Source organism: Salvelinus namaycush, chromosome 27 (genome assembly GCF_016432855.1).
Source record: "Salvelinus namaycush isolate Seneca chromosome 27, SaNama_1.0, whole genome shotgun sequence".
Taxonomy (NCBI): Eukaryota; Metazoa; Chordata; class Actinopteri; order Salmoniformes; family Salmonidae; genus Salvelinus; species Salvelinus namaycush.
This window is the reverse complement of record NC_052333.1, coordinates 32,824,792-32,837,488: the sequence shown is the minus strand read 5'-3', so window position 1 is coordinate 32,837,488 and position 12,697 is coordinate 32,824,792. Positions and strand designations below refer to the sequence as shown.

General features: G+C 44.3%; 2 protein-coding genes across 2 annotated transcripts; both read left to right on the top strand.

The window, feature by feature from the left end:
- The first annotated feature begins 4,767 nt into the window (after nucleotides 1-4,767).
- On the top strand, nucleotides 4,768-8,313 carry LOC120022174 (elongation factor 1-alpha, oocyte form). Its single transcript, XM_038966048.1, has 8 exons — nucleotides 4,768-4,861; nucleotides 5,613-5,769; nucleotides 6,299-6,478; nucleotides 6,582-6,878; nucleotides 6,978-7,128; nucleotides 7,216-7,472; nucleotides 7,560-7,794; nucleotides 7,896-8,313. Exons 2-8 carry the CDS (start codon nucleotides 5,626-5,628, stop codon nucleotides 8,015-8,017), a joined length of 1,386 nt encoding a protein of 461 aa, XP_038821976.1. The 5' UTR covers nucleotides 4,768-4,861; nucleotides 5,613-5,625; the 3' UTR covers nucleotides 8,018-8,313.
- Nucleotides 8,314-8,562: 249 nt separating this feature from the next.
- Nucleotides 8,563-12,436, top strand: LOC120022172 (elongation factor 1-alpha-like). Its single transcript, XM_038966047.1, has 8 exons — nucleotides 8,563-8,659; nucleotides 9,263-9,412; nucleotides 9,935-10,114; nucleotides 10,224-10,520; nucleotides 10,700-10,850; nucleotides 10,951-11,207; nucleotides 11,422-11,656; nucleotides 12,019-12,436. The coding sequence occupies exons 2-8, from the start codon at nucleotides 9,269-9,271 to the stop codon at nucleotides 12,141-12,143; spliced, it is 1,389 nt and encodes a 462-aa protein (XP_038821975.1). The 5' UTR covers nucleotides 8,563-8,659; nucleotides 9,263-9,268; the 3' UTR covers nucleotides 12,144-12,436.
- The last annotated feature ends 261 nt before the right edge of the window (nucleotides 12,437-12,697 follow it).

The window sequence follows — 12,697 nt, the reverse complement described above, 5'->3', positions numbered from 1 at the left end:
AGGTTTCTTCCTAGGTTTTGGCCTTTCTAGGGAGTTTTTCCTAGCCACCGTGCTTCTACACCTGCATTGCTTGCTGTTTGGGGTTTTAGGCTGGGTTTCTGTACAGCACTTTGAGATATCAGCTGATGTAAGAAGGGCTATATAAATACATTTGATTTGATTTGTAGTTTTTGACGTCAGAGGAGTCATTTTTTTTAAATTTTTTACTCTGGCCATTTTAAAGTCAGCTGGGACGCAGCCAGTGGTCAGGGATGAGGGAAATTAGGAATGGGAGAAGGTCTCCAGCGATGGTCTGGAGGAGGGGATGGGGTTGTCGGGCGGCCGGACATAACTAGTCGCAGGATTTCATCTGGAGAGAGGGGGGAGAAAGAGATCAAGGCATAAGGTAGTTCTGTGTGAGTGGGACCAGTGGACTCAATAGGCTGAGTTAATGAGGAGCAGATGTTGTCAACCTTCTTTTCAAAGTGATTGATAAAGTTGTCCATAGAGGGAGAGTTTCCTAGGGTTAGAGGCAGAAGCTTGACATTTTGAATGATAGAGACTGGCTTTAGCAGCAGCCCCAGAGGAACAGAAGGTAGAGAGGAGGGATGGAAAGGATGATAGGTCCTCCAAAGTTTTTTCAATTTTTGCTCAGCTGCCCGAACCCCTGTTCTGTAAGCTTGCAATGAGTCACTCAGACACAGAACAGGAGGGGAGGGCCGGGCGGGAGGAAAGGGCGAGTCATTGGATGTGGAAAGGGAGGAGTGTAGGGTCGAATAGGCAGAATCAGGAGACCGGAGGGAGAAGGATTTAGCAGAAGGGAGAGATGATAGGATAGAAGAGGAGAGAGTAGTGGGAGAGTTTGCGATGGCGCATGACCATCTGGGTAGGGGCTGAGTGGCTAGGGTTGGAGGAGAGGGAGACAGAAAAGGAAACAAATAAGTGATCAAAGACCTGGAGGGGGTTTACAGTGAGATTAGTAGGCAAACAGCCTCTAGGCCAGGCTCTCTGAGTCTGCTGGTCCACTACAGATTCACTAATTCTGTTTTTTTTTTTTGCTGTCGGGACAGTTAGTGGGATTCTGCCCGAATTAAACAGTTATCTGCCCTGCCAATTTGATGTACATGATGTACAAATACAACATTATGTATTATACCCCCAAGGCAAAAGTTGTCATTTTAGTGTCAGTTTAGTGAGGCCCCAGGACAAAATGAAAGTAGCTAACAGTAGGCTCCATGGGGGAAAACCTGTAATTAAAGTGGCACTCCAGTCTCCTTTTCAGCTCATTTAACAACTGATTTACTTAACAAAAGGGCAATTTGTTGAATCTACAACCTTGGGTTGGCTTGCTGACGCCCAACGCCACCCAAACTTGTATAATTAAACCATTGCTAAACCACACCCAACAATGTTATGAAGAGACACTCTCTCGGTTCCTATATGTATTCCTGTTTTTAATAGGGACGCGGTGACAACAAGTATTCAGCTTTAAAATGTGACATAACAGTTATGATAAAATATGACAATCATATGTTGTGTTATGAATATTCAGCTAAGTTTATTTTACAAGTAGGTGAAACAAAATGGGAAGTAGGTAGGAGGTGATTGTGCATTCACTGTAGTGCTATGATTAACAGCTAAAGGACTGAATAAATGCAGTCCACCAGAAAGGGGAAGGGGATGAGAGCAGGTATGACTGACAAAGAGGGACTAGGAGAAAACTATGCTGTAAGACATCCTCCAGTGATATTTGAACGTTTACTGTTGAAAGCAATATCCCAAGTATAAATACATTAAAGCACACACACAAAAGGGTAAAAAAATAATAATAATAATGTTTTGAGAAAGTGTTTTTTTTCCAGACACAACAGCAAACTTCAATGGCAATCAAGGAGTTGGTTTGATGGGAAGTCGATGTCATCAGCCTCCCTCCAATTTATGACAGATTTCCTGAGTGATCTTAGATTAATTCTGACTATTAAGGGACAGATAGTACTACTGTTGCTTTTTTTCTCGTTTTTCAAGTGAAGGTCTTTTAAGGGAGTATGCGCTTCGGCTAGCCGGATTAGGACTGAAGCATGCTGATGACTACCTGTACCACCTTTTGTTAAGAATGTAGTTAAGTTCCATTCGCCTGCTCTTCTGGTTTTAGTGCTGCAACCACCCTTTACTTGTTGGCCTTTTTTACTGTGATATTCTGTGCTAGATCCTTCCTCATTCTTAAAGGAAGACGCAGTACTGTATCATCTTTAAGGATTAGGGACAATCAGGGCACATTTCCTGTGTTTAGTTTATTCATGATAAATGTGCAAACATTTTTGACACATAAAACCCAGCCAAATATGTGGGCCAATGTAATGGGGAAACGTTAATGGAATAAACCATTTGTCCTGTTTTCTGATATATCAGGCCAACACTTCTTAAAAGATCCTCCTGAACTCTCTGAGGAAGGCGTCTGACACGCTGAAATGTAATCCGAATAAACCTAAAGATCCATGCATCTTTCTGAGTGCTCCTCTTTCTTCTTTGGGATAGTCATCTTATAGCTGCCAGGGTAAGATGTTTTTTGTCTGGCCCCCTGGAATCCTGTTCCTGGCCAATGCATCTGCGCTTCTATTCACCTTTGCTTCCCCCTGTTTTTTTCAACCTCTTCCGGCTTCCCATCCTATATCTCCTCTCTTCCTCGGACACTATCTGTGCATTCGCCCACTATCTGTGACATGGTTTGTGAGTACCCTTCTCTCTCACCCACTCTCTCTTTCCCCTTCTCACTGTGCTGTGAGCTGATTGAAAGCAGCAGCTGAGCTCTGTGACTGTTACCTGAACTGAGGAAAAGATAGTTGGGGAGTGGCGTCACCGCGCCAAGGGATGCCAGCTGTCCTATATCAGGAATTCAACGGTGATGGGGACAGTACGGAGGCTGCAGGGCCCTGAGTCGGACCTCTGTGACCTCTCCACAGCACCCAAAACACAGAATGGACTTCCACAGCATCCTTTGGAATAGGCTCAATAGATCCGAATATATTGATCATATATTGGACAAATGTCAATATCCACATCATCAAATCTTTGTGGTGCTGGGAATGAAATAATTCAATGTTTATATTGTAGTTTGTTTGTTTTTTGGAAAAGGTTGACTGAAATGTTGATAAAAAAAACATGCATTTTCCTCACTAATATTTATCATAAAACACACTCACTGACTAGGCTATGGGGAAAAGGAACTGTAGAATGTAGAACTGCAATCAGTTACATCACCCAACTTTGATCCAGTGTTATAGAATGTAACATTGCTTGTGGACTGGGTGGGCAACACAACAAGGAGAGGTTTAACATGGCTTTTACTATATTTATTGGAGAATTTGCTTGATATGATCATTATGGAAAGCACTCAGTGTTAGCATTATACTCTGCGAATGTGAGTGGAGAATCTAGCGGGACTCCCTCATACTCATTGACCACTGTAGTCACTCATCTTGGCCTGGTCTGAACCTCTTTAGAATCTGGATGTGTGTGAGATGTGGTGGAGGTGCCCTCCAGGCCATTGAAACAATGAGCCTGGCTCTCCCTTTTCAGTGCACTGTTTGAGTGAAAATCTATGTATTTGTTATGTTGATTGGGTCACCTAGAGTCAATACAGGTGGATGGTGATAATGAGAAAGTCAAGGGCATGTATTTTCTGTCTAGTGTAGCCTGCTCCTGAGGCAATAATCCCAAAAATGTGCTTCTCTTCACCGACAGTTTATGGTCCACAGAGGAAAAATGTATAATTTAAATTTGATATGACAATTGTGTAAACACTATGTACTAATGTTGAAAAAAAGTGTATGAAATAATAGAATTTCCTTTCTAGAAAACAGGCTTCGATCATCTCACTCAGGTTTATGAGACAGAGTGAGGATTGGTTTGTTGAGATAACTAATCACATTCAACATACAGTGGGGAGATTTATTTTCAGATTACAGTTTAACTCTGTCAGTTGAGTTATTGAATGAGTCTCTGGTTTATTGTTCATGTTTTTCTCATGCCAATAAAGAGTGTGTTTGGACAGTGTTATAGGGAAAAAGACAGAGACAACATATTAGATTGTATACAAATAATTATAAAATTCAAATTTGAGGTGAATTAGAATGGTTTGTATTGACAATTTTTGTTTTGTAGTACAATTAAAGCCAGAGTGAGGCTGACAATTAGGATGGTAATGCAACAATGTATCAAGTAGCCCCTTATGGGAATCATCAACGTTCTCAAACCTCCAGCATCATCATTGAATATGATAGATTTTCAAGAAGAAGCAAACATCCAGAGAATCCAAATATTTGAGGTCCAATGATAGGCTAGTCTTGACCACTTGGGGTTATTTAATCAATTTATCAATTACCAAGCTATGTTGTTTTTAGATTATTTGATTGAATGAGAAAGGATTACTTTCAAAATTGAAAATATTTTACATCATGACATAGCAGGCGAGGATCGTTTCTCTGGTTTTGGCTAGAAGGGAACAGTTTATGTATGACCAGAAATTACTTTTGTAGAAGGTTATGAGAATTTACGCAGCAGGTTATGAGAATTAACGTGGTGAATTCTGAGAATTAGGTAAAGGTTCGGAAAGGGGTTAGCGAAGAGCTAAGAAGAAGACAGAAAATCAACTTTTGATGTAAATTTGAAATAACCTGTATTCCCTCTATCCTTGACCAGTTTTTAGCTGAATTGTGTGTGATTTGCGGATTCGAATAGGGAGGGGAAAGGAAGCGGGGGTGCAACCCAATCTGGCCACCTCCCCGTGTATAAAACTCCAACTCAACCATCATTCTTTCTCTTTCTGTTACCTGGCTAAGGGCAACAGCAGTGGTAGTAGCAGTGTGATTTCGTAGTGACACCGGTAAGCGCGTTTATCATCATTAAGCCTCAAGTGGTTTCAAAAACGGGCCTAATCTGTTCTTGAATTTACAAGTTTCTTATGTTTTCATTTTTTATTTTTTTATAGCTAGCCGTATTGCGAAAATGTACTATAGCTAACACATTTCAGTTAGCCGTCTGTCTCAATTAACCTGTGGATTTGATGGTGTAACGTCAAGGATGCTGCGATCTTAAATTACCTTATACAAATGGCCCTAATGTTGTCTTTACTAAAGTTTTTAGTTTGTCAGAAAATTACACTTTTCGGTTGGGGGAGGGGAAACTGGGGGGGAAAGAACAAAGGATACTAAAGCAGTGGTCTGTGTGGCTGACTAACTAAATGGAATGTCTTTATTCCATTAATGTAAATTGCACGGTAGCCCAGGCGACAGGTGTCGAGTTGTGATAGCCAAATTCCTTTAGGATATTTGGAAATCTTTCTGTAACTTAATACGACGTGGCCCAGAAGTAACACGTGTCTCGTTTGGCCCATGGCGGACTAAGGCCTACGTGGTCATGGCTCACTCACCCTTTGTCAAATCGCATCGGATGAGTTAACATTGTCGAGTGGTGACTTTTTTTTTATGGGGTCCTATTCTTAATGGAATATGTATATTTTTGGACCATCGACAAAGATGCTCTGATGGTTATACAGAGTGACCGGCATTTTATTTGCAGCCATATTCCCAGAGGCAATGAGGTTTAGCTAAGTGGTTTATCTAATTTTATTTCAGAAACTAAGCGACCATGGGAAAGGAAAAGATCCACATCAACATCGTGGTCATTGGCCATGTCGACTCCGGCAAGTCCACCACCACCGGCCATCTGATCTACAAATGCGGGGGTATTGACAAGAGAACCATTGAGAAGTTCGAGAAGGAGGCTGCTGAGGTAAGCATTTTCTAAGCTTGTTGGTTACAATACTTCGGATTAAATGGCGACGCCAGCATGGTCTTTGAACAGCGAAGCCGGTAGGGTGTGTAACGAGTGCGCGCATGTGGGGTGGCGCTTGCGCGGGCCTAGCGTCCGGGTAATGACGATGCACTTTGTGTAATGGTGGCTGAGGCCTTCGTGGCAGGAAGGGTACAACGTATATATTTTTTTAGCTAACCATAATTTACTAAACGAATTATCCTAACCGGCTACGGAAAGTCGACAATAAGTTGTCCCATCTCTAGTAAACCCTTCATTGCACGCAGCCTCTATTTCCACTTAATAAAATGCATAAATTACGTTTCTGAAAGTAGACTGAATAATCCATTTCAGTTAGTTTTCTAATTCGTGCAAATGACTGGCATAGTTTCCCATAACATTCGAGGCCTGACCCTGAATGTTGTACTTGCTCACTACGCAATTTGACATGTAGCTTGAAACATTGAAGTTATTTGATATAAGAACTAATTTGACTTCCCCTTTTTAGATGGGTAAGGGCTCTTTCAAGTATGCCTGGGTGCTGGACAAGCTGAAGGCTGAGCGTGAGCGTGGTATCACAATTGACATTTCCCTGTGGAAGTTCGAGACTGGCAGGTACTACGTCACAATCATTGATGCCCCCGGACACAGAGACTTCATCAAGAACATGATCACTGGTACATCTCAGGTAAGTGGGGCCCACTGCAATTAGACTGTACTGTTAATCTAAAGCCTATTAGTTTCAGTTTAACGTATTGGGCTGAGACTTAATTTCTCCCCCCCCCCCCCAGGCTGATTGTGCTGTGCTGGTCGTTGCTGGTGGTGTTGGTGAGTTTGAGGCCGGTATCTCAAAGAACGGGCAGACTCGTGAGCACGCTCTCCTTGCTTTCACTCTGGGAGTGAAGCAGCTCATCGTTGGCGTCAACAAGATGGACTCCACAGAGCCCCCCTACAGCCAGAAGCGTTTTGAGGAAATCCAGAAGGAGGTCAGCACCTACATCAAGAAGATCGGCTATAACCCTGCCACAGTCGCCTTTGTGCCCATCTCTGGATGGCATGGGGACAACATGCTGGAGGCTAGCCCTAACGTGAGTAGTCCATCCCCACAGTACACCTCTATGTGTAATAGTCTTGTCTGTCATTTGCATACATCCTACTGTTTCTAAATGGGTTTTCTCTTATTCCAGATGGCCTGGTTCAAGGGATGGAAGGTCGAGCGTAAGGATGGTAACTCCAATGGGGTGACTCTGCTGGAGGCACTGGACAGCATCATGCCCCCATCCCGGCCCACAGACAAGCCCCTTCGTCTGCCCCTCCAGGACGTTTACAAAATCGGTGGTAAGAATCTGTTAAACTTTGTAGTGACTGACACGCAAAGGCTTGGTTCTGCTCGTTGGTTAATCTACTCTCCCCTGGTTTCCTCAGGTATTGGAACTGTACCTGTGGGCCGTGTGGAGACGGGCACCCTCAAGGCCGGTATGATCGTCACCTTCGCCCCCGCTAACGTCACCACTGAAGTCAAGTCTGTGGAGATGCACCACGAGACCCTGGAATCGGCTATGCCCGGTGACAACGTCGGCTTCAACGTCAAGAACGTGTCCGTCAAGGATATCCGTCGTGGCAACGTAGCTGGAGACAGCAAGAACGACCCTCCAATGGAGGCTGGCACTTTCACTGCTCAAGTAGGCATGCTGTTTAAAGTTGGGTGGGGCAGGTTACGTCCCCTGACCATTGTTCTTGCGTTAATTGACCATGCCTTGTTTTTACAGGTAATCATCCTGAACCACCCTGGCCAGATCTCCCAGGGCTATGCCCCTGTGCTGGATTGCCATACTGCTCACATCGCCTGCAAGTTCAGTGAGCTCAAGGAGAAGATCGACCGTCGGTCCGGCAAGAAGCTTGAAGATGCCCCCAAGTTCCTGAAGTCTGGGGACGCTGCTATCGTTGACATGATCCCCGGCAAGCCCATGTGTGTGGAGAGTTTCCAGGAATACCCCCCTCTTGGTAAGTTATCCACAGGCCCTCGTCACCATAACATTAATAATCCTTGAAGGTCCTCTATGGTTCTGGCAAATTAGTAACGCTGCCTTTTCCATCTCCTGCAGGTCGTTTTGCTGTGCGTGACATGAGGCAGACAGTCGCTGTCGGTGTCATCAAGGCTGTTGACAAGAAGGCCGCCTCAAGCGGAAAGGTCACAAAGTCTGCCGTTAAGGCCGGTAAAAAGTGAATTCCCCTCCCACAGGACGTCCCTCGGGTGGCGCGGTCTGCTGCCCTACATCCTGCGGCGTCTCAAAACCTGAGCTCTATACTTAAGGACTGGTTAATGCTGATTAAAACTCATCGTAAAAGTTTCCGCAGGAAAGGAACCCAACGTGGAGACAATTGTGGCTTCGTCATTACTGGCGGTGCCTCTTTCAGTTAAATTGTGTAAATGGTTGAGAACTGAACCTGTTTGATTCCACTATTAAATTGGAAGGAAACTGCTGGTAACTAATAAAGGTCTTTAAATGTCTTGACCAAAAACCTTGCTGTTTTCCTTAATCCTTTCTCCTTGTGCTTGTAGTTCAGTGGGAGCTGCTCCATAGGGTAGAACAAGTGCAATACTGTATGTAACTGGTCTTTGCAGCTGGTTTGACACATCCTATCCCTGACAGCTGCAGGGCTGTGCCCAGTGATGGGTTTTTGCAGTCCAATCACCTTGGTGGGTTACACTGGTGCAACCAATAGCACCCTATTTTATTGATGACAGCCGTGCTTTAGCATTTGCAGTTCTCCCGCCCCTCACAGCACCGGTATAAAAATAAATGTGAGATCAAATTCTTCCCTTTTTCTCCGGTCTAAAGCAGGGATAACCGTAAACCTATCGCAGGTTAGTGCAACAGAATGCTTATTTCAGGATGTACTGGTCATTAATGGCCTGTGTCAAAGCTTCACTCATAAAACTGTTAGCTTAAAATTGTGATAATGGGATGGTAATGAGTTGTGCCAGCCTAACAAGTAACTCCTCTAGGAACATGATTAAGGACCGGTCTAATTGTACTAGAGATGGGTGTTTTTAACTGCTCGTTTTCATTTGGATTCGTTAATGGTCTTTTCGGTCCAGCATAGTCGATCCTTCATGTTTAGGGGGTAACGATCTACCAGCGAACTAATCGCCTGAACTTAAAGTTAAACTAGAAGGATAACTAATTGGTCTGAGTTAGGGTTAGACGTGTGGTTATGTTTAACTCCAACTAGGCGGGGTGTATGACTTTGGCTGTGGTAACTAGTGACGACCCAACATGGCCGGCTCGCTAGTCCTCCGATTTAACATGGAGGACGATTTGCGGATAGCACATGGTGCATGAGTCAGTGGTGCCGATGGGCGTCAAAGGCATCAAAATTTTATGAATCTGCTACCATGTTATTTGCATGTGTATTTTGTGTAAATATATTTGTGCATAGGTAGTTACGTCAGTTTCCTTTCAATCAGTAAATCATGGGAAAGGAAAAGATCCACATCAACATCGTGGTCATTGGCCATGTCGACTCCGGCAAGTCCACCACCACCGGCCATCTGATCTACAAATGCGGGGGTATTGACAAGAGAACCATTGAGAAGTTCGAGAAGGAAGCTGCTGAGGTAGGTTTGGGCGCCCTGACATTTCTCGGGATATTTTGTCTGCAGCTATGAATAGCGATGTTTTAACGGGCGTGGTTACAAATAAATCCTTGGAAAGATTGCTTTGACACAAGCGACACCTACTGTACAAAAGTGTTTCGCTGTCAGTTGTGGCCAGTCATTCTGCGGTAATTGAATGCAAAAATGCCTTCTAAAAGTGGTATTGAGTCATTTAAATGCTAATCGTTTAGTCGGGTAAAAAGAAATCACTTCAAATGAAGGTATGCAAATGATATGGTGGTCAAACGTATTTGGGCAACAGGATATTGCTGGAAAGAAACTTGCTCAACTAGCAGAATAATCTTCATCTGATTAGGCAGTCATTTTGTGTTAGTCTGGATTGTGTAAATGACAAAACTGCCAAAAAATGATATGCTTTTGTGGTAGGCCTAATTGGGTAGATATGATCTAAAAATATTACAGAACTGTGTAGGCAATAGACTTAAGTGAAATAAATGCAAACTTGATTCTCTGCTTGTGTAGATGGGCAAAGGCTCTTTCAAGTATGCCTGGGTGCTGGACAAGCTGAAGGCTGAGCGTGAGCGTGGTATCACCATCGACATTTCCCTGTGGAAGTTTGAGACCGCCAAGTACTACGTCACAATCATTGATGCCCCCGGACACAGAGACTTCATCAAGAACATGATCACTGGTACCTCTCAGGTAAAGACAAGCTTTAATAATCATTGCTGGTTTCCTGTTTCCTAATTATGAAATGATCAGTAGTGGCATTTTACCATGAAGTTTGAAGTGTGTCATGTCTTTGTCTCAGGCTGATTGCGCTGTGCTGGTCGTTGCTGGTGGTGTTGGTGAGTTTGAGGCCGGTATCTCAAAGAACGGGCAGACTCGTGAGCACGCTCTCCTGGCCTACACTCTGGGAGTGAAGCAGCTCATCGTTGGAGTCAACAAGATGGACTCCACAGAGCCCCCCTACAGCCAGAAGCGTTTTGAGGAAATCCAGAAGGAGGTCAGCACCTACATCAAGAAGATCGGCTATAACCCTGCCACAGTCGCCTTTGTGCCCATCTCTGGGTGGCATGGGGACAACATGCTGGAGGCTAGCCCTAACGTGAGTAGTCCATCCCCACAGTACACTCCACCGCAGCAGTGTAGTTTTAGGTGGTCATATGCCTAAATGATTAGGGCTGGAATGTTATAGAAGGTAAAGCACTGACAGGTCAGCAAGCCTCATCCTAACTTTGATCCACACAAAAACAGTAACATCGTTTCTTCTGTTTCCCATTGCAGATGGGCTGGTTCAAGGGATGGAAGGTTGAGCGTAAGGAGGGTGGCGCCAATGGTGTGACCCTTCTGGAGGCTCTGGACTCCATCCTGCCCCCCTCCCGCCCCACCAACAAGCCTCTCCGTCTGCCCCTGCAGGACGTCTACAAAATTGGAGGTAAGAACCAGTCATAGATCAATATGTTTCAATATACTGGTTATTCTCTTTAGACATGAAGAGGTATGGCTCTTGTGGGTAAATACTTGCTTCCCTTTAGGTATTGGAACAGTGCCCGTGGGCCGTGTGGAGACTGGAACCCTGAAGGCTGGTATGATCGTTACCTTCGCCCCCGCTAACGTCACCACTGAAGTCAAGTCTGTGGAGATGCACCACGAGACCCTGGAAGCGGCTCTCCCCGGTGACAACGTCGGCTTCAACGTCAAGAACGTGTCCGTCAAGGATATCCGTCGTGGCAACGTGGCTGGAGACAGCAAGAACGACCCTCCAATGGAGGCCGGCAACTTCACCGCTCAGGTGAGAGATGGGACTGATTTTAAATGTAGATTTTGTTAAGATAATAGAAAATACTCATATTTCCAAGTCTACTTTCCTTCATGTCTCGTTTCTGGCCAAACATTTGCACTTTCATTAAACGTTTTTTAAATTCAGTTTACCCACGTTCCAACCCCCTGTCAATGTAGTTCTAGATTCTATCCCATCCTTACCCAACCTTTACCCCAATCCTCAGGTCATCATCCTGAACCACCCGGGCACCATCTCCCAGGGCTATGCCCCCGTGCTGGATTGCCATACCGCTCACATTGCCTGCAAGTTCAGCGAGCTCAAAGAGAAGATCGACCGTCGTTCCGGCAAGAAGCTTGAGGACAACCCCAAGGCCCTGAAGTCTGGAGACGCCGCCATCATCGTCATGGTGCCAGGAAAGCCCATGTGTGTGGAGAGCTTCGCCGCCTACCCTCCCCTCGGTGAGTCACACACTAATTCCTTATGATGATGATTATGGGTCGTATTTATGCAGTGCTATTGAAAAACTGAATGTTACGTGGGGGGTTATCATCACTGTATAGGACCCATCTGGGTAATGCAGCCATTTGGTGTTGAAAGACCTCACCACACATTTACTGTTGATTGCTTGTAAGAAGGTGAAGAGATCTTACTAGCCTTAATACCTTACAACGTCACTTACAAAAACTCTTTTGGAACTACAATAACTTCTGGAATATTCTGACACTCCATTTACTGTAGCAAAACTAATTTAGCCTGTTACACAAAAAAATCATTCAGGCCTGTCCAGTAACCATTTCTCTTTGCTGCTGCATCGTTGCAGGTCGTTTTGCAGTACGTGACATGAGGCAGACCGTGGCTGTTGGTGTCATCAAGGCCGTCGACAAGAAGGCTGCCAGCACTGGCAAGGTGACCAAGTCCGCCGTTAAGGCTGCCAAAGCTAAATGAATTCCTGCTCCAGACATCCAGCAACAACAAAGCGTGTCACCGGCATCCCATCCTGCAGTGTCTCAGAACCTGAGCTCTCTACTCAAGGACTGGCTAATGCTAATAAAAACCCATCGCAAAAATTTTCGCAGGAAAGGAAAGCAAATATTCGAAGAATAATGCTTTAGGGAAAATGATGATAAAATAAAAAACCATGAACATGAACTGCCAAAACGCTGCTGTTTCTTGATTCTCATAAAGCCAAAACGCTGAATCAGTTACTGTTGGATACATACTGCTATCTATCATGAAATTATATGTTGTGCTAGAATATTAAAATAAAGTCTGGTTTCTGTTGCTGTGAAACATTGAGCTAATTGTCAAATTTTGGATTGATTTGCTGAATACACTCCATTGGTTTACAATATTGGCTACAAACAGAAAATAATACCAACTTCCTTGAGGAATATTCAATAGATATGATTCACTGCCTCCGTTTTAAGCATTCTCTCCTTTGAGTTACATCACAAATGTATGTGAGAAATGTAAGTGCTGTGGATAAACATGTCAGTACT